General features: G+C 41.3%; 1 protein-coding gene across 6 annotated transcripts in view; it reads right to left on the bottom strand.

The window, feature by feature from the left end:
- Positions 1 to 22580, bottom strand: part of ADAMTSL3 (ADAMTS like 3) — a 381778-nt gene that overhangs the window by 81244 nt on the left and 277954 nt on the right. For all 6 annotated transcript variants that reach the window (XR_003507318.1, XM_027520883.1, XM_027520878.1 and 3 more), the window contains 3 exons: positions 21590 to 21782; positions 21317 to 21496; positions 8625 to 8778 (listed from right to left, as the gene is read on the bottom strand). Coding sequence is in view for 5 of the 6 variants with exons in the window: in XM_027520883.1 (XP_027376684.1) it covers positions 8625 to 8778; positions 21317 to 21496; positions 21590 to 21782 (527 nt within the window). In the remaining variant the exon portion in view is untranslated. The remainder of the gene's footprint in view (positions 1 to 8624; positions 8779 to 21316; positions 21497 to 21589; positions 21783 to 22580) is intronic.

Consider the following 22580-nt stretch of genomic DNA (forward strand, 5'->3'; position numbering starts at 1 on the left):
GCTGCAAAGCAGCCTCTAAGTTGTCTTATTCCCTGGAGTCCTGGCCCTCAGAGTCCAGCCTGCAATTCTTTAAGGCAGAAACTGGAGTCGCCTCGAATCCTCCCTGTCCATTGGTCTGCTGGCCCTTCCTTTCATTGACTCACAGGTCCATGGGATTGTTAGTGTCCATTCCCAACTCTGCAGGTAGTGACGTCACATTGGTAGCAGGAAGCCACATGATGGGAGAATCTATACCACAAAAATCAGCAAAGTTAACAAACAATAGCTCCCTCTCCCTCCTCACCACACCTGGTCCCAGAGTTGCTTGTTAAACACAAACATACCCTTCTCCTTTGAGCTCCCAGTTCTAGCCAGGCAACGGATACTTAGATGGGACACCTGAAATGTTAGAATTCATCCTCACCACTTCTGCCCTTATATTTTCTCACCTAAATATTGTCATATCCCTTTGACTAGACTCTACTTGCACATTCATATTTTCCAAATATATCTATGTGTACGCCACTATTCACAATAGCCAGGACATGGAAGCAATCTAAATGTCCAACAGAGGAATGAATAAAGAAGATGTGGTACATATATACAGTGGAATATTACTCTGCCATAAAAAGGAATGAAACTGTGCCATTTGCAGAGATGTAGATGGACCTAGAGACTCATACAGAGTGAAATAAACCAGAAAGAGAAAAACAAAAATCATATAAATCACTTATATGTGGAATCTAGAAAAATGACACAGATGAACTTATTTGTAAAGCAGGAATAGACACAAAGGTAGAGAACAAATGTACAGACACCAAGGGGGAAGGGGGTGGTTGGGACGAATTGGGAGATTGGAACTGACATGCACACACTACCATATATAAAATAGATAACTAATGAGAACCTAGTGTATATAGCACAAGGAACTCTAGTTAATACTCTGTGGTGACCTAAATGGGAAGGAAATTAAAAAAAGAGGGGTATATATGTATATGAATGGGTGATTCACTTTGCTGAAACTAACACAACATGGTAAAGCAACTATACTCCAATAAAAATTAATTGAAAAATATATCTATATAGCCATCCAAGTAAATAAAATAAAATCTGACTATGTCATTTCCTTCTTTAATAAAATCAAAACTCCTCAGCATGGGTTTCAAGATGCTCTCCAGCCCATTCTCAAGCACTCTGTTTCACCATTACCCATTTTCAGCCTCTGTTCTAATTCTACTGAATTTGTTTGTCAATAAAAACATTTGCTTCTCATTTTATACAGAACAACTTGGAGTCTGCATCATGACAGTTACACAGCGGTCTACATACAGTATTATCCATTTCATCTAGGGATCAGGGATTCACATAAAAACAAGCAGGAGTTATAAGGGAGGAAGCAGGGCACAGCAAGAGTGTATTTTTAATTCTTTCTTAAAAAGAAAAAGCAGTAGAACCTTCTGAGTCTTGAAATTTGTGCGTATGAGGCTTCTAAAACAAACAGGGTATTGGTAGCTCTTGGGGAAGGGGCAGGATAAGAACTCTGATAAATAAAGGGATATTTGCTTGTGGCAGGGGATGGGAAGGGAGGTTAACTATTTTTCATGCCCTAAGTCCCAGCACCTGATATTCAAAGGAGACCATATCCAATCTTAAATCATTTCCCTGTTCAGAAAGAGGCACTCCTGGGATGAGGCCATGAAGACATCATGCTGGTCATGCCCAAGTCTCTGTTCTACAGCCCACAGCATATTAAAAGGGAAAAAAAGGTCACAGGGTAGTGGTTTGTGTGCAGTTTCCAGAAATGTCCCACTCCATTTGACATCCCCCACCTTTGTCGACACTGCTGTCTTTTTTTTCAGACTGTCCTGTATCCCATGTGGGTCTAATGATGGGACACATCTTGCAGAATTCCACTCAAAGCATCCTCCTTTATGAAACTCTCCTTCACATCCCCTAGAGGGATCAAGCACTTCTACATCCCATGATGACATCACTGGCACTTTATTCTTCTTCTTTGTTTATGTATGTCTCTCTTCTACTGGATTATGAGTTCTTAGAGACCAGACAATGGATTATTTTCATTTTGTATCATAACATCTAAAACACAGTAGCATCTGAAGAATGATTATTGAAAGCACTGATAATGAAATATACCATCTGACACTGAAAACAATATATGCCCAGGCAGAGAGATCATCTCTGTCCTTAGGGCACTGCATAGTGCCTGGTACATAGTAAACTCTTACTGTTTATTGAATGAATAACAAATAAATGACAAGCAAAAGATAAAATAAATGTATGCTGTTGGATGCTGCAGGAGGTTAAAAACCAGCCCAAGAAAGGTGCTGGTGAGGCAGCCTAGGGGCTGGCTGGGTTTCCAAGGGCTGCAGCTCTGTCAGGCAGGCGGGGCTGGGTGTTTCTGGAAGCTGAGAAGGCTTAGAGGAAGAGCAGAAGAAGGGAAGATGAGAGTCTGAAAGCTGAAGAGGCTGGTACAAGGAGGACCACCAGGAGCTGGAGAGAAGTGAGAGGATTCAACTTAACCTGGGAAGGGGATAAGGCATATTTTTCTTGACATTTTGGGGCTTCCCTGATGGCTTAGAGGGTAAAGCATCTGCCTGCAATGCAGGAGACCCGGGTTCAATCCTGGGTCGGGAAGATCCCCTGGAGAAGGAAATGGCAACCCACTCCAGTACTCTTGCCTGGAAAAATATCATGGACAGAGGAGCCTGGTAGGCTACAGTCCATGGGGTCACAAAGAGTCGGACATGACTGAGTGGCAACACGTTTGTTTATTTATTTATTTGTTTGTTTGTTGTAGACATTTCAATCATACAGGACATGTCTGGGTGCCTCCCCACCCTCAACCATTTTGATGTCAATACTTGGATTAAAAATAAGAATTCTTTACCAAAATTCAGGAACCCTTAAACCAGGAGCCATCACTGAAAAAAAAAAATCTAAACTCAAATATTATTTTCTTCAGATGCCTGATTGAAAGCCAAGACAGATAGACATTTAATCAATGGCACCCCACTCCAGTACTCTTGCCTGGAGAATCCCATGGACGGAGGAGCTGGTAGGCTGCAGTCCATGGGGTCGCTAAGAGTCAGACACAACTGAGTGACTTGACTTTCACTTTTAGCTTTCATGCATTGGAGAAGGAAATGGCAACCCACTCCAGTGTTCTTGCCTGGAGAATCTCAGAGACAGGGGAGCCTGGTGGGCCCCCGTCTACGGGGTCGCACAGAGTCGGACACGACTGAATCGACTTAGTAGCAGCAGCAGCAGCAGCGATCTGAGACTTTTAATAACAATCTGAGGCTGATCTAAGCTTGACACATTTGAAAAACATGTCTTTGAGTACAACTCATTATACATGCTTCGGGGGCCTATATATGAAAAAAATGTCCAGAGCTATTGCCTAACTACCCCATATAAACTCATATCCTAATGATCCAGAAGACACAATATTAGTTACTGTTACATTTTACCCCATCTTAAAGCCATGACAGGAATTAAAGGAAGGTGTTAATGACATTAAAAATAACTAATATTTTTGAGCCTACAGTATGCTCCTGGCACTGCTTCTAAACACTTTCTAGGTATTAATTCTCAGAAAAATTCTATAGGGTAGGTATAATTACCATTCCCATTTATTGATGAAAAGGGCTCTGTGACGAGCCTCACAGAGATTGAGTCTGTGTTGATGTCACATGACGAGATACTGAAAGAAATGAGATTAGACTCTAGTTGGCTTAACCACAATGTCATAATACCTTTTGGAGGTTAAAGAAATTTAGAAATATTATAGAGGGAGGTAGGATTTGTTCTGGTCCTTCAAGAATAGGAAGAGTGACAGTTACTAGATATGGTGAAGGGAAGAATTTATGGGAGGAAAAGTTGGAGGTGGGAAAATGCAGGGAAGGTCTGGGGAGAAGCAGGAAGGGGCCTCTAACTGGAAGGACTGTATGGGACACCACTGGCCTCCAGGGAGTGCTCAAAACATCTTGCCCACCCTCACCCCTCAGTCTTCACACCACTGCACATCAAAGGGTCAAAATGAAGAGCAAGAAGACTCACTCTTCCAAAGAGGATAGTTTTCACTTTAACTCAAGGCACTGATTAGGACACATTTCTAAAAATGGAGCCTTGAAAGGGAATAAAGATCACAGCATAGTCAGGCTTGATGTTTCTTGTCTTCACACCCCTTCCATCACTGAGGGATCAGGCATAAAAAGAAGACCATAGATTTCCAGTATTGTGAGCAAAGCAGGTGGATGTGACGTGGAGAAGGGACAGTTAGAAGGTCATTATGCTATGCCATGCCACAAGCCTTGACATTTTTAGTGGAATAAAAATGAGTTCATCCATGGAGACATGAGAACTTGGGAGTCAGTACAGTGATTAGGAAATAACTGCTACGATGAATTTCTTGGGAATTCTTAGGAACAGGAAAAAAATCCACATATTATTTCCCAGGTAAATCAGATAGCATGAATATGAAGTATGTCTAACCAGGATGGTGACATTATTTTCTTTAGCAAATCCCAGTAGCTCAGGTCAGGGAACTAAAAAAACAAGCCAACAAAAACCACCTAAAAGTAGGTGATCACCCATCAGGGTTGAATGAGTAGGGTTGTTGAGGCAGTGGGTTAAGGAAGGGCATAGAGATCTGACTACAGCATTGGTTAAGTGCGTGATGACGACATGCCAGTCAAGAGGAGTGGTTTCTAGTGCAAGAGCAGGAAGTCTCGGGACAGCAGTGCAGGAAGGTCACAATGAAGCATTAAGTAAATAAGCAGACGGTGAGATGGGGGCAGGAGGAAGACCAGAAAGCTATTTGAGTACCAAGCAATGAGGAATGAGGATGGGGGGAGTTAGGGTGTTTGTGATGGACATGTACATTCTGCTGTATTTAAAGTGGATAACCAAAAAGAACCTACTTAGAGCAAAGGGAACTCTGCTCAATGTTATGCAGTGGCCTAGATGGGACGGGAGTTTGGGGGAGAATGGATACATGTATATGTATGACTGAGTCCCTATGCTGTCTACTTGAAACTATCACAACATTGTTAATAAGCCATACCCCAATACCATGGTGTCCCTATGCCAAGGTGTGATGGTGGTTAGGGAAATTGATCAGGTTGGGGATTAGGGACATTAGGGTATGAGAAAGTCATCAGTATGGGTGCAGTTTGTCCTGGATGTTGGCAAATGTCAGAAAGAAAGAATGGACCTGTAGTGGTCCTAGAGAAAGGTAGAAACGATCCTGCGGGTCAAAGCCTCTGAAGGTGAGGGCCATGTGCTTCGTATGAGATGACAGAGAGAATATGGTGCAGAGGCAGCAGGGGGAGGATGTGAGTGCCAAGCTCATCCCTGGCTCATTCCTGGTGGTGGGGAGAAGAGGATGCCATTGTTTTTGCAAGCCAGGGCCACTGATTCCTGGGGATGGCACGAGGCCAGCCTACAGCTGAAGTGGGGGCCCAGCTTGGGGTGACTTGGCTGTGCTGGGAACACAAATTCCTGTCTCCTGTCTGCTTCCATGACCTACATGTTGGCAAGCTAGACAACGGTATGGAGTCCTTTATTTTATATCCCTAAAACTTATACATTTGCTCTGCTTTCTACTGCATGTCAAAATAGTTTATAATTGCATCTCATACCACACCACATGCCCTAATAACCACGATGTGTTCCCACATGTTACTCTGCTATTATTTTAGAGAAAGCTGCCAGAATTTAATTTCACTCTCCTCTAAGGTAGTTTATGGTCCAGCCGCATTGCTATGCAACCATCCACAATTAATAAAAATCAGACAGATAAGCAGCCTATACCATGACACTGCACCATATACCACAGACATTCTTAAAATCCAGGACACTATAAAACTTGGGATCTCAAAGTTATGGAATCTCAAAATTTTGAAGATTTAGTCTTAAAGAATTCCCAGGGGAAGGAAAATGAATGTTGTCCAGGAATCACCACACAGAGGTGGCTTAAAGCATGGGCACAGGAATCAGATGGACTCATGATCAAGGAGACCAAGACGCCCAACTGACAGCCATAGGTACTTGGTCAAATCTTGGACCTTCTCTTCGTTTTGAGTTCCTCATCTCTCAACGGGGATGACACCTGTCTCACAGAATTGCTGGGAACTAAATATGATGACGCAATAATGCCTGCAGGGAGGTTCACAGAGTAGATCAGATCAGTCGCTCAGTCGTGTCCGACTCTTTGCGACCCCACGAATCGCAGCATGCCAGGCCTCCCTGTCTATCACCAACTCCCAGAGTTCACTCAGACTCACATCCATCGAATCAGTGAAGCCATCCAGCCATCTCATCCTCTGTCGTCCCCTTCTCCTCTTGCCTCCAATCCCTCCCAGCATCAGAGTCTTTTCCAATGAGTCAACACTTCGCATGAGGTGGCCGAAGTATTGGAGTTTCAGCATCAGCATCATTCCTTCCAAAGAAATCCCAGGGCTGATCTCCTTCAGAATGGACTGGTTGGATCTCCTTGCAGTCCAAGGGACTCTCAAGAGTCTTCTCCAACACCAGAGCTCAAAAGCATCAATTCTTCGGCTCTCAGCCTTCTTCATAGTCCAACTCTCTCATCCATACATGACCACAGGAAAAACCATAGCCTTGACTAGATGAACCTTTGTTGGCAAAGTAATGTCTCTGTTTTTGAATATGCTATCTAGGTTGGTCATAACTTTTCTTCTGAGGAGTAAGTGTCTTTTAATTTCATGGCTGCAGTCACCATCTGCAGTGATTTTGGAGCCCCCCAAAATAAAGTCTGACACTGTTTCCACTGTTTCCCCATCTATTTCCCATGAAGTGATGGGACCGGATGCCATGATCTTCGTTTTCTGAATGTTGAGCTTTAAGCCAACTTTTTCACGCTCTACTTTCACTTTCATCAAGAGGCTTTTTAGTTCCTCTTCACTTTCTGCCATAAGGGTGGTGTCATCTGTGTATCTGAGGTTATTGACATTTCTCCCGGCAATTTCTCAGTAAATGCTATAAGGCTATGACTTTAAAAAAAAAGTCACTATTGTTACTTTGTTTTGTAAGTTTCTTCAGGAACATTTCTGGTAAACTTAGTAGTGTGTGTGTGTGTGTGTGTGTGTATACATATATTTCTTTTCCTAAGAAACATTAAAAATAATACTACCTTCTGATTTCTTTTCTTACCATAAGTTCAGGAGGGTACCTGAGGCAGTTAGTGTTCCTTTTTATGTGAATACTTAAAGACAGTGAGAAACAATCAGGAAAGGGACTCTATCCCGGGGTCCCCAACACCCAGGACACAGAGCAGTACCAGTCGGTGGCCTGTTAGGAACTGGGTCACACAGGTGAGTGAGCAAAGCTCCATGTGTACTTCAGCTGCTTCCCATCACTCTCTCATCACCCCCAGATGGGATCATCTAGCTGCAAGAAAACAAGTTCTGGGCTCCCACTGAGTCTGCATTATGGTGAGCTGTATAATTATTTCATTACATATTACAAGGTAGTAATAATAGAAATAAAGTGCTCAACAAATGTAATGGGCTTAAATCATCCCCAACCATCATTCCTCATCAGCCACGGAAAAACTATCTTCCACGAAACTGGTCCTTGTTGCCAAAAAGGCTGAGGACTGCTGCCCTACCCCATTTCTCATGACCACACTGCTGCCCAATTTCAGCTACCATGGGGGCAGCCCTCCGCTCATTTTTTATCACCCTCCTACATGAAACATGCATATGCACATGTACCTATACTAATTCATGTACACTGAAGGTAGAGATGACTGCTACATGCATTTTAGCTTTTGGATATAATGAAACCATAATATTAACTCTTTATACTCAGCTTATTATTTATAATAAACTGAAGAAGTATCTAAACAGTCACCTTTAAAACCCAAAGCTATTTCACATTTTCATCCTTGCTGGTTTTAGATTATTAGAGTATCCAAAAGAGATACTTGAATATTTAAAAATACTTAGCTCATCTACTTTGAATAGGATGAATCCCCACATATCATTAGCAAAGTGAATCAGAAAGTACTTCACTTATGGTTGCCAGGGGGAAGGATGGAGTAGTTAGGGAGTTTGGGATAGACAGGAACACATTGCTATATTTAAAGTGGATAACCAACAAGGACCTACTGTATAGCACAGGGAACTCTGCTCAATGTTATGTGGCAGCCTGGATGGGAGGGGAGTTTGGGGGAGAATGGATACATGTATATGTATGTATGGCTGAGTCCCTTTGCTGTCCATCTGAAACTATCACAACATTGTTAATCAGCTATACACCAATACAAAATAGTATTTCAGCTTAACTTCTACTAGGAACACTCCTGAGTTGTAAGTGGGGGAAATCATGATGAAGCGGAGAACACAACGAAGTGTAAACCCAAGTGAGGAAGCCTGGGGGTGCATTTGTTAAGAGGGTGGACATTTCTTCAAGCTGACTTTTCTTAGAGTTGTACCTTGGTCATCAATATTATACTGTTTGCCACTGATAACAACGCTGAGTTCGCTTGATTTGCTGTACTTACAGATTAGAAATGAGTTGCTCTATGGAAAATGAAACCACTGGAGGAGGAAAATAGAATGAGCAGATTCCACGAAGTGTGGACTTTCCATACTTACTCCCGCACACAGGCATCTGGCAAGATCTCACCAGAGGGGGTCCAGAAAGATGCCGGCACAGAGTCTCACTGAGGGGGACCCGACGGCCTTTGGCTGTCAGCTTCTGGCACATCTGCTGTCTCCGCTGGGTTCCAACACCACAACTGACAGAACACTGTAATGAGAACAGTGGTGACAGAGTCAAGCGGAGCGAGAGCAGACACACGTCCCCAGCAATAGCCATGTCTCCCATAGTGAAACAGGATGTAGAGGTGTGCCAATAAGTAGGCAGTTCCCAGGCCTGAACATCTTTCAGAATACAGAGACTTTCTCTCTACCCACCATTCCCCTGCCCTCCCCTCCACCTTTTCTCTTTTCCCTCCTTCCCTTCCTTCCTTCTTTTTTAAAAAAAATCTATTTGTAAGGTGGTATCCCCTGATAGCTCAGTTGGTAAAGAATCCACCTGCAATGCAGGAGATGCCGGTTCAACTTCTGGGTCGGGAAGATCCACTGGAGAAGGTATAGGCTACCCACTCCAGTATTCTTGGGCTTGTGCCTCAGCTATTTTGTAAGGTATGAGGCCCTGTTTTTTTTTTTCTGAGATATCATCGATATATAATATTGTATTAGTTTAAGGTATACAACATAATGATTTATATACATATATATTGCAAAATGATTACTACAATAAGTTAACAGCCAGAATCTCACATAGTTACAAGGTTTTTAATCTTGTGACTGAATATTTTAAATGAATGTTTATAACTGACATAGTTTTGTTATAACATGAAGCAAAAAAATTTCAGAGACAGGATAACATGTATGTTTTAAATAAATACTAAAACCCCAGTGAGATACCATTTCCCATTTCAAACTCATTAAGATGGCTATTATTAAAAAAAATAGATGTGGATAAACTCGAATGTTGATGCACTGCTGATGCGAATATAAAATGGTACAGCCTCTATGGAAAAGTTTGTCAGGCCCTCAAAAAGTTACACAAAGAATTACCATATGATCCAATAATTCCACTTCTAGAAAAATATCCAAAAATAATCGAAAGCAGAAACTCAGATGTTTGTATACCAATGTTCACAGTAGCATCATTTACAACAGCCGAAAGGCAGAAACCACCATACACTACATGGCCTTTTATGTCTGGCTTCTATCACTTGGCATAATTCTTCGAGGCTCATCCATGTCATAGCAGGTATCAGAGTTTCATTCCTTTTTTATGGTGGAATGATATATGTATATACCACATTTTGTTTATCCATTCATCTGTTGATGGACATTTCGATTACTTCCTTTCTTCTTTCTGAGATAGTAACTAATTTTTAGTAGTTAATTGCCATACGATTCTGGGGACTTGTAGTTGATGTCTCATTTGTTTTTATATCTATTTATTAACATGACTTTGCTTTTTAAAAAATGACATAGTACAGATAACGTGGTATCAATTTTGTATGGGGACTAGACTTATTGTGGTGATCCTTTCGTAATGGATACAAACATTGAATTTCCATGTTGTACACCTGAAATGGAAATGCCAATTATAGTTCAATAAAAACTTTAATATTAAAAATGGCATATACCCATGACCAAGAATTGAAAAACTAGAAAAACATAAAAGGAAAGGTCTTTTTAAAAAACACCCAAGCTGCTATATATAAAATAACATTGATATGTGATAATCATTGTGTATAAAAATGATAGCTGATAATCATAATTACATGTGTACATGTAATTTTAATTTAACGTTTTACTACAATTTTATTAGGCATATTAGGAAAAAATGAAATAAGATGAAAAGAGTTCAAGTAACTAATTCCCCAAAGAACTCTCTACAGTTAAGGAAGATGAAAGAAACCAATAAGAGATTCCGGTGGTTATTGGATTGGCCCAAATGAACTTTATTATTATTATTTTTTTACAATGGAGAAAAGACAATCTCTTTTTTTTTTCTAGTTGATATTTCTCACTGTATGTTCTTTTTTATTTTAATTTATTTATTTTAATTAGAGACTAATTACAATATTGTATTGTTTTTGCCATACATCAACATGAATCCATCACGGGTGTACATGTGTTCCCAATCCTGAACCCCCCTCCCACCTCCCTCCCTATACCATCCCTCTATTACTCAGCCATTAAAAAGGATACATTTGAATCAGTTCTAATGAGGTGGATGAAACTGGAGCCAATCATACAGAGTGAAGTAAGCCAGAAAGAAAAACACCAATACAGTATACTAACGCATATATATGGAATTTAGAAAGATGGTAATGAAAACCCTGTATGCGAGACAGCAAAAGAGACACAGATGTATAGAACAGTCTTTTGGACTCTGTGGGAGAGGGAGGCGGGGGATGACTTGGGAGAATGGCATTGAAATATGTATAATATCATATAAGAAACGAATCGCCAGTCCAGGTTTGATGCAGGATACAGGATGCATGGGGCTGGTGTACTGGAATGACCCAAATGAACTTTCTGATCAGCCTGATATTGATACTGATATATTCTGACATCTGAGAATATTTATTGACTCGCTGCTAAGAAGAGGGACAGGCACATTCACATTTCCACATCTCTTCTCTCCAAACATTCCATTTGCTTTTGTTAAACTATTTAGCTAATGTCAAGATTTTCTGATATGTATATTCTGTTCTGAGATGCCAATGCTGGCTGATTAGCCTTAATTCTGCCCTTACATGAATTTATGATGCATCTTCTGTTTTTTTTTTTCACCAGGATCTGTGTCTTTCTGGATTTTTTACTGGGAGTTATCTTGGCATCTTGGTGTGTCTTCTTGACCCTGAAAGTCTTGATCCCATACCATAAGACAGACTATGCATGGATGATCTGACTGCCTCTCTGATGCCTTTCCACATGGAGAAAAAAACAAAATGAAAAGGAAAATACTTGGGTCATAGTTCCTTTCTTAAAAAATGTATTTATTTAATCTTTTGGCCACGCAGCATGCGGGGACCTTAGTTCCCTGACCAAGGATCAAATCAGTGTCCCCTGCATTGGAAGCACAGAGTCTTAACCATTGGATGGCCAGGGAAGTCCCTTTCCTTCCCTTTTGAACTGTGGCAAGTTTCACTGTCTGCTGGCATCTAAGGCTACCGAGAAGATGTGTGAGGCCAGGCAGGAGATTTTTGTTGTTTGTTTGACTTTTATGTTCAGAGGCCTTTTGCTCTTGTTTTTTTTTTTTTTTTAACCCACGAAGTTCAGCACCTTATTTGCTGGCTGTGTATTAGTGGGTCATATTTTCTTGGCACGTAGTATGCCATTTTGATTTGAAGGTTAAAGCTCTTATTAGAGGAAGTTAATTCTCCTTATTATCTCTGAATATTTTTTGTTCCACATGTTCTTCTCACAAATACCCATTACACTCATGTTTAATCCTTATTATCTTTGAATATTTTTTGTTCCACTTGTTTTGTTCTTCTCACAAATACCCATTATACTCATGTTTAATCTCCTCTGCCTTCCATACCCATCACTGCCTCTAAAAACCAATTTTACATCTTAACTCTTTTCCATATCAAAACGAGTCATTCCAGCTTATATACCATAGCTCTCTGTTTTCAGTTGTTTAATTTTTTGTTGCTTGTAAAATAACTTTTATGTCTGCTATATAAAATTTTTCTTTTCAGTTTTTTCCCCTGACTATTCCAAGTTGTCTTTTCATCTCCTTCTGTTGACTTATAACCTCTTTTTGAACTCAAATCTCATTTTAGAGCCACTCTTCCCTCCACTCCCTCCACCCCCCCTCCACCCCCTAACCCTGGACCAAGATATCATGACTATAATTTTCTTGGGAGTACACAGACTATTTTTTGACACTTTTCTCTGGCTAATACCATTGTGATGCTATTGTTCATGTGACTCTTGCTCCCTGTTCCTTTCCCCATGCCCTGACTTCTTCTGATCCTTCACTTCCCCCCTTTAAGTTTTGATGCTTAGTTTTTATGCTGGAGCTTTAAATGTAGCTGGCCATTCACCTATGTGAATAGCATGGGTCAGGGGATGAGCTTGGGCGTTTCCATCAGTTTCTTGTCTTCCACAGTCTGTCATCAAATTTTTATTTCCTCTGCCCACATCTCTCTTCAAACTTTGGCATTTGAAGGGCTAGGGTGACTCAGGGAACAGTCTCTTAAGTAACTGTAATCACCCAGCAAGCATCCTTCATGCCACTCCATCTCTGCAGCCTTCCTGGGCTACAGGGCCTCCACACATGGTCTCTCCTGCAGCTCCATCTGCCCCACAGCTCTGGAGGGACATTCATGGTATTTTCAGGGGCAGCACATGGTCCCCCATCTAGTGTCTATAATCAAGAACCGCTGAGCAGGCCTTTTAGGACTCTCACATTTACTCCTCGGGAAATCTACCTCCTGCTCGTGCCTGAAGAAATATTTGTCAGCCCTCAGCCTTCTCTCTTTCATTTTGGTTCAGATTTTATGGTCTTTGGCATGTGTGTTTCATAATTTATAGTTTGGGCTTGTGGCTGTTTCATTGTTCATTGAAGACAGAGTGTTCTCTCTCTTTATCTTTGTGGGGTTTTTTGTTGGGTTTCAAAGAAGGGGAATGGAATTTTTAAAATGCTTTTATTGTTCTCTTTAACAGAAAGCCCTAATTATTAATATTTTTTCAATGCCAAGGGAAGCTTTTTGTAAGCTTTTGAACAAGATAAAAATTACCATTTAGCAACTTATGATGTACATTAAATCCCTTACATAGGAAAGGGTTCGGTTCCAAGAGCATATTCACAAGTCCAATTTGTTCCTAAGTCCAACAAGGTTAACCTAGGTACCCAACTAACACAATTGGCTATATAGTACTGTCTGTAATAGCAACAGGTTTATAATACTTTTCACACAAATAATACATTAAAAAAATAAACATTTTTAATCTTTCAGTACAGTACCTTGAAAAAGCTCAGTAGTACCACCTACATCATTGCTGCTTTTTACGCTTGTTTCCAGACATCCTGGGCTTGAAATAAAGACACTGTACAACTGTATTCTACACAGGACCGTACAGGACTCTACACACAAGCACAACCAGTTGTAGAGGAGGCATGCATGCGACAATGTACCTCAGATCCATGAACTAACTTACATGATTGGACATGCAAATACACATTCTCATCCTTTAAAGTTTGCAACTTGAAGGTGTGTATGTAGGGGATTTACTGTATTTTTCAAAAACAAGTCAAACCATCATCTAGGAGTTTTCCATATAATATAAAAACAGTAGTCAAATAATTGCCAATCACCATTCACAAGCCATTTCTAATGATCAATATTTGACTTTTTATCCCCACTATGAATGGGAGGATCAGTTGCAAACCCCTTTTCTTGATAGAGATCTTACATGATCTTGTGTCTGCTAAGTTCAAGGTTAGCATGCCACTTGCACATGTCCACAGTGGAGAGAGTGGAGATGACAGAATCAGTGGCATTAATTATAAGTTACAAAATAGCAACTTTATGCCAAAGCTTTGTGATTAATCAAAAGCAATATGGTAGACTCCTCTGGAAGAGCACATGCAACTTTGTAACTATTTGTCTGTGAACTTCAAAATGGAAGGTCTGTTGGGCAGGATATAAAATCCTTGGCCTACATTTTCTTTTTTTAAATATATTGCTCCACTGTTTTCTACTGTGATGTGGCATTGTTGAGAAGTCTGATGCTAACCTGATTTTCTTTCCCTAATAAGTGACTTTGTCCTTTTGCTGAGATACACTTACACATTATTCTTTACCATTAAAGTCCAGTGGTTTTAGTAGAGTATGTCTCGATATGGACCATTCTGGGTTGATTTTTCCATGTATGTGGTATGCTCTTTCAATATAGTGATTTGAATTTTCTGTTTATAGTTTTGTTCTGTTGTTTTGGTTTTCCTTTCTCAGGACTCTAATAATAGATACATGATTTTCTTTCTCTGTTTTTCACAGCCATCATTTTTGCTTAAATTCTGTTTTTCTTCAGTTATTTTCAATTCTCTCCTTTCTTTTGTTTCTCCTATTACACATTCTGCATCTGGTCATTCTTGTGTTCCTTCTAGTTTAGTCTATGTTTCTGACTTTTCCCCCCTTAGTTTTCTAATTCTTTCCTGAACCCTGTCAGCTAATTTTTCACATCCCCCTGTTATTCACCTCATTTCAGAATTTTTCTATTTTTGATTTGTTTCTATAGATGTCTTAGCTTCTTTTAGCTGATTTTATAATAGTAAGTTATATTTTCATCTGCCTAAAAGTCAAATTTTCATTATGTTGCTATGTTATTGATACTTTTTTCTTGGGGTATCCTTCTATGGGGTTTGGTGTTGGTCTTGTTTAAACGAAACAGATTTTTCTCTGTACTTTTGAAATAGCTTAAAGGGGTGTTCAAGGGAGTTATTTCACTGTAAAGGACTCCCTCCTCTGGTGCTAAAATAAAGTATTCAAGGGTTTGGCCACAGTTTTGAAATGGACTTTTGGCAATGGCACCCCACTCCAGTACTGTTGCCCAGAAAATCCCATGGATGGAGGAGCCTGGTAGGCTGCAGTCCATGGGGTCACTAAGAGTCGGACATGACTGAGTGACTTCACTTTCACTTTCCACTTTCATGCATTGGAGAAGGAAATGGCAACCCACTCCAGTGTTCTTGCCTGGAGAATCCCATGGATGGTGAAGCCTGGTAGGCTGCAGTCCATGGGGTCGCACAGAGTCGGACACGACTGAAGCGACTTAGCAGCAGCAGCAGCAGCAGACTCTTCTACTCCCAAGAAGCTGAAGGAACTGAACATCTTTCCTTTACTCCTTTGTTCCTTTTCAGCTTGGCTTAACATTCTGGCAAGTTTTGTTGTGCATTTCTACAGTCTTAAGGATATGAATTCCACCAATGCTCTCCAATCTTCTTACGGCCCTGAATGAGTTTGCATGATTTTTCTTGCTCTAAACCACACATAGGAGCCTTGAGTCTTCACTCAGTTTCACTGATTATCTCAGACCAACATGCTAAAGGTTCTTCTATTCTGGAATTGGACTACTTTATTGTGGTGATATTTCTCTGTTCCATGGCTCTTATCCTTGTTTCTTCTCTATTTAAAAAAAAAAAAAAACTCTAATTTTGCTACACTTGCTATTACATATGGTTTGCCCCTCCACCCCTTATATCACTTCCATTAAAATTACTATCTGTTATCTTTTCCTTTCTTTTGGCAATTCTAATTGCCCTGTTTTCTGTTTTTTTTTTTTTTTTTAATGAGAGATTTTGGAATATTAAACAACTATGCTGCTATCATGATTTTGCTTCACTGGAAGCCTCCTAAGCATTTTTAAAGGAACTGCTATCAACAATATATTCTTTGATATCAAGGCATTCATTTTTCCATGTTCAATTACCACTTAAATGCTGCTGCTGCTGCTGCTAAGTTGCTTCAGTCGTGTCCGACTCTGTGCGACCCCGTAGATGGCAGCCCACCAGGCTCCTCCGTCCCTGGGATTCCTCCAGGCAAGAATACTGGAGTGGGTTGCCATTTCCTTCTCCAATGCATGAAAGTGAAGTCGCTCAGTCGTGTCCAACTCCTAGGGACCCCATGGACTGCAGCCTACCAGGATCCTCCGCCCATGGGATTTTCCAGGCAAGAGTACTGGCGTGGGTTGCCATTGCCTTCTCCACTTAAACGCTAATGATTCCCAAAACTATAACTTTACTGTAGATCTTGCATGAGCTACAATTCTTTATTGATACCTTTACAGATCCTCAAACTACACCCATTTAAAAAATCAACTCATTTTCTGTCCCTTTCAAGTCATCTTCCAAGCATGTATTTCCTTCTCTAATTGTTAATATCATCTTTGTCCATTAATTACCCAAGATAGAAATCTAGGACACTCCTCTTTTTTTTTTTTGCTCATTTTTATCAATTCAATTACCAAATTTGCCAGTTAGTTCTGCTAAATCTCACTCAAAACCACCCATGATTATTGATCCCAACTGCTCATTATCTCTCATTCTTTTTATTTCCATTTTCATCAGACAAGGTCCCTCAAACTCTAGGTTCCTTCTTCTTCTAACACATTGTTCAGAACTACTGTCTAAAAACTCTGCCTTTTTTTCCCTCCATTCAGACACCTCCTACAATGCCCTCAGTGACTGTTAGGGATAAATCCAAAGTCCTTCACAATCTGGCTGCCACCTCTCTTTCACCTCTCACCTTCCTCCATTTCTTTAACTCATTCTATCTTAAGCCACATAAGATTGATAAGCTCACAGCCTATACCTGTGTATATACTCTTGTCTCTGCCCAGCACATCCTGCTGTCTCATTTCCACACGTCTGGCACTCATTTAACACCCAACTCTTAATCTACATCTTCTACAACACTTTCCTGGGACTCAGGGAAACTTAGATTTTCACATAGTTCTGTAGATGGGATATCTTTATTCATCTTACATACCTTTTTCATCCATCTGCCTTTGAAGCCTATATTCTTGGTTGTCTCAGATTCCTGGTACCTGGGGCATTCAATCATGAAAGTGAAAGTTGCTCAGTTGAGTCCGACTCTTTGCGACCCCATGGGATTATATAGTCCATGGAATTCTCCAGGCCAGAATACTGGAGTGGGTAGCCATTCCCTTCTCCAGAGGATCTTCTCAACCCAGGGATCAAACCCAGGTCTCCCACATTGTAGGCAGATTCTTTACCAGCTGAGCCACAGGGAAGCCCAAGAATACTGGAGTGGGTAGCCTATCCCTTCTCCAGCGGATCTTTCTGACCAAGGAATCAAACCGGGGTCTCCTGCATTCCAGGTGGATTCTTTACCAACTGAGCTATCAGGGAAGCCCGTAATCAATCATAGCAGTGCTAAGTAAATGACTGTGAGGATGCAGGGCTGTGGCAACAGGCATATTCAAGTCAGAAGAAGCTTCTACAAGTCTCTCTATTTAAGTCCACAAATAAGGGCATTTCCATCCTATATACCTGCTTATCAGTAAGCTGAAACTGTCTTATCGATAAGATAGTATACGTGTATGTGTGTGTGTGTGTGTGTGTCTGGAAAACACTTTTATGCAATTGTGTGCTAGTACATATTTTACAACAGGGTTCATGGAGAAAAGGGCCCTGATTGTAACATTTGCCAATTTCTGTGGTGTAAATACTCCCATCATGGCTGATGTCAAGCCGTTATTGGAATATCACTGACTACACAGAAGGATGAGATCATAATTGGTTCTCAAAAGCCAGTACAAACTGGCTCTAACACGTGTTGGAGTACTCCCTTCATAAGTCATAAATAAAACATCTATTGAAAACTGGAAAGCCATGTTTGGAAATTCACGTATCCTGGGCATATCTTGAGCTGTACTTTGTAAAATGTCTCATGTACAGAGATCATTTCCTTTTTATTTAGCATACGGACAGATTTCAAGAATTGAAAGAGTTGGCAGGAATAGGTAGTTGAACACAGGAGGTGAACTCAGAGATGATCACAGGTGTTGGAAAGACAGTGCTACATGGACAGAGACAGGAAGTAGGTGGGGAAGCTGGATGGGATGAGGGTGTCCCTTTGCTTGAGGATCTATCCTACTTGAAGAGCTAAGGATAAGGTATCAAAGAGAAAATCAGAAACTGTGCCCAGAAACAGAAAATCACCTATAGAAGTCAGAGAAGAAGTCACATCACAGAATCATCTCTGGAGGGTAAATATAGTGATAAAAATCAAAGGGTCAAACACTGAGCTTTTTGAAGATTTGCAAGAAGACACACCAATACAAAACATGCAGTCATGTAAACAGGAAAAATAAAAAACACCAAGGAATATCCTGAAGGAGAATGATGAAAGTGGATGAAATGGCCAAATGCTCCTTCAAAGCACAGAGAACAAAGAATGAGGAAAGGCTACTGGATTTCAGGCAGCGGGAGGGACCACGAGACAACTTTTGGAATGACTGCCCCATAGAAGAGTCAACTCTCCTTTCTTGTAGCTACAAAAGCAGCATAAGAGTTGGGGCTCCTTTCCACATAAAACTTGGTTCAGATCTAAGCAAATCAGGGAAAAGGAATGATACAATGAATGAACAAAGCCCAAACATGCCATGAACAGAGTGAGTGAATTACAGCTGCAGCCTGAGAGGCTTGGCATGGTGAAAAATGGAAATTCTGGCGTGGCTTTTTGGTCTTTCTGGGACCAGGGGTAGTGGCCGGTTCCAACGGGGAAGGGACACATCCAGAACCATGAAATGGATGAGTGCCCTGGAATGAGCCATCCCATGGCAGAGGGACAAGTCTGGCAGAAAGCTTTAGGGAGGGTGGCAATTTGGCATCAGGATCTCTGCCAAAACAAGGTAACTCAGAAATGAGAGAAAATATTAAATATCAACAGAAAAGCTGAACCATACAGGAAAATACAAACTGCAGGGCAACACATGTGCCTGACTGGACCCAAGTCTGAACACCAGCTCTGCCCAGCTGTGACATGGGCACACCTGCTCCTCCTCCAGATGCAGGTTTCCTGGATATGTGGCCTTGACTGGGTGCAGGCAGATGTCTTGACTGGGCTTAAGCTTACCTCTTGGAGTGTGCACAAGCTTGTTCTTGCCTCCACAATGGCCACCTAGGAAACTGATCTGCCTCTGGTCCAACCCAGCTCAGATGGATAACCTCCTTTGTCTCCTTTTCTTCCTCCCAACAAAATCCCTCCCAGTGAATGATTTTTCCTGTCCTTTTAGCTAGCCTGAGTTTTTCTACAGATCATGACTCCAACACACTTTAACATGTCTCCTGTCTTTGCAAAGACACTTGAGGAAGAATGTTTACCTGCTCAGAGGTCTGCAGGGCCCAAGGACCTGTCAGCGATCTCATGGCCACTGACTGCAAGGACACTATCAGCCAGATGAGAACACCATATGGGTGCTCAGGAAGTAGCTTCCCATTAAAATGCAATAAAAAAAAGTTGGGTCATTATGAGTTAGAGCTGAGAAATGGTGTATGATTTTAGAGACTAGAAGACGTCAGAGAGGAGGGAAGCTCAGAGCTGGGTCTGGGGGTTTGAGGGTATCAACAAGAGCAAAGACACAAGGCAAGCCTGAGTTGACGGAGTGATGGATGTTCATTTAGTGAAAGATAACCAGCGACTGCAAACTCCATCATTCACAGAGAGAAGGAACAGTAGAGGAAAGTGAAGGTGTCACCCCCTGTCTCTCCTTTCTAAAAGGCCAGTGGGAAGAGTTTGTTCCAGTAAATGAGATGGAACTGTGAAGGCCTCTGCTTTCTCGGAGAAAAGAAGAGATGAGGAGGGCACATCTAGATACAGGGGCCTGCTTTCCATGCCACCACTGCTCATACCTCATCTTTCCTTTTTCCTGCCTCTTCCTCTTGAGTTAGGGCAGCATGTGCCCAAAGACATTACTGCCCAGAACAATCCCTACTGTGGACACACTGAAGGGTTCAAGAACTCTCCCAAGGAGAAGGGGCAGGTGAGGAAATGCTTCCCAAAGGGTACTGTGCCTGACAGCACCTGGGGAGTCTCATTCAAACGCAGATTCTGATTTCTTAGGTCTGTGTGGGACTTGAGATCATCATCTCTTACAAGATTCCAGCTTCCAAAGAGATCCCTGTGAGGGGGTTGGCATATACACACTATTATGTATGAAACAGACAACTAATGAGAACTTACTGCATAGCATAGGGAACTCTACTCAGTGCTCTGTGGTGACCTACATGGGAAGGAAAACCAAAACAACAGAGGGGATATGTGTACACGTATGGCTGATTCACATTGTGGTATAGCAGAAACCAACACAACATTGTAAAGCAACTATACTCCAATAAAAATTTTAAAAAGAATAAGCAAGACTGGAAAAGCTGGAATAAGAAGAAAGGGGGCTGGGATGTGAGTCCCATCCGTTCAAGGAAAGCCCCACAAGGAACTGAAAGTTGATTTTTCAGGCAACAAGACCTTTAGGAGTTGACTTGATAGATGGAGTGGTGGGAGTACTATGAGGTGTTAAGATAGTTTGGAGAGGGGGAAGATGGTACAGAGACAGGGAATCAGGTGGGCAGTGTAATACATAAAAGAGGACCCTTGCAATAAGGCCAAAAGGCAAGGATTCTATTCCTACTTCACAGCCTATTTTAGCTATTTGTGTTTGATTTCTCCCTCTTGAAAAATGGGTATTGCTACTAGACTATATTAAGTCCTAAATATGCACTAAAATGTTAGTTTGGAATTCTGCTTACTGCAATTAATGTGAGCTTGAGATGATAAAGAGTAAATTCAGCAGTGGTATCAATGGAATACAGAGGAAGTAAAGGTATGAAACATTTTCAGAAAGTTGAAATGACAGGGTTTAATAAAATTCTATATAAGGAGACATAAGGCAGAGAAGAACAAAACTGATTTTGAGTTAATCCTGGGATACAATGACTTTGGTTTTCTCAAAAGACAGAAGTCATGGGACTTGGTGTAGGAGAAATATGATGAGTACAGATTAAGTAATATTGAGTAAACACAGAAAATGAATCATTATGGGTGGGTCTGGAGCAGGGCACTCACACAACCCGGAGAGTAAATGTGTCCTGAAATTCTGTGTCCTGGACATTCCACTCACATCAAAGGAGCCCCAGCTCTCATCTGAGGGAGGACATACTGAAAGGCTGAAAGGGAGGAGGAGCAGAAAAGAAGGGGCTGTAAATTTGGGACGGCCCTTACCTTGGACCAGTCTCCCACAGTCCAGTGTGGAGGACAGTCTGTCCTGGCACAGGACTTACGGGATGAGGCCTTGGGTCCTTGGCACAGTTCCTCAGAGAGATTCAAGAAGCTGCCATCCGTTAAGAGCTGCCGACAGGTGACCCTGCGATTCTGCGTTCCCCCTCCACAGGTCCTGGAACACTGGGAGGACACAAGGAAGTGAGTCCACGGGCTCAGCCCTCTTTGGTTTAGTGAAACATAGGGCTCTTACGATCATAAGCCTGGCAGCCATACCTGCTGCCACTCTTCAATATGCCAGCTAGGAGGGCAGTCAAACTGGTTGCATGCTTGTAAGGCATGGGGTTTCTCATCTCTGCATTCCTCAGGTGGGGAGGGGGACTCCCCAGGGTGCAGGCAGTACACTTCTCGAGTCTGGATGCCAACACCACAGGTAGCTGAGCAGGGTCCCCAAGAGCCCATGTGCCACCTGTACCAAAACAACAAGTGGGCAAAATTCACTGTCCAGTGGACTCAGTGGGACACCCAGAGCACGGACAACTGCACGCTGCTCTCTGGACTTCCAGCCTCCACCCTCCATATCCATAGCATCAATAAACGCAATTAGAGTGCAGAAATACAATGTTTAAAGGCAAGACATGTCAGAAAAATGCTTAAAGATTTCACCTGTCTAGGAAAATCTGGAGTGAAAGAGAAGCAGATTTCTCTCCATCCTAGCCTACCACCATATATCATTAATAAAATCTTGGTTTTGTTTTGAATAGAGCCCCAAAGCAAGGATGATTTATATAAGGTGTCAAAAGAAATTTTAAATGCTTAAAAGCACACTTCAGAAAATTTTTAGGGCACCTGGATTCATTATTTGGAATATCCCTAAGAAAATTCTTTTATGTTAGGATTGGATTTACAGCACATATATATACATAATGTGATTCCTTTCCAATAAGATCTCGGAAAAATCAGGTTTTCTCATGAAACATCTGCAAAAATGAAAAACCAGGGCAGTTTCTTTGGGTACATATTTCCAAGTTGCCTTCAAAAATGATTCTCTCAATTCACGCTTTCACCAGAAGTAGAGAGAGCCTGGCTTCTACAGCCATACGACCACTGGACCGTATCATTTGAAAAAGGCTCTGCCCATCTGATGGGTGAAAAATTGTATACAATGATTATTTTAAAACGTGTAGATATTTAATTATTAGTAACCATGAATCTTACCCCAGCTGTAAAATATTTTTCTAAGCTCCTGGCTTATCAAAAAGACAAA

The sequence above is a fragment of the Bos indicus x Bos taurus genome, chromosome 21 (genome assembly GCF_003369695.1).
Source record: "Bos indicus x Bos taurus breed Angus x Brahman F1 hybrid chromosome 21, Bos_hybrid_MaternalHap_v2.0, whole genome shotgun sequence".
Lineage (NCBI taxonomy): Eukaryota > Metazoa > Chordata > Mammalia > Artiodactyla > Bovidae > Bos > Bos indicus x Bos taurus.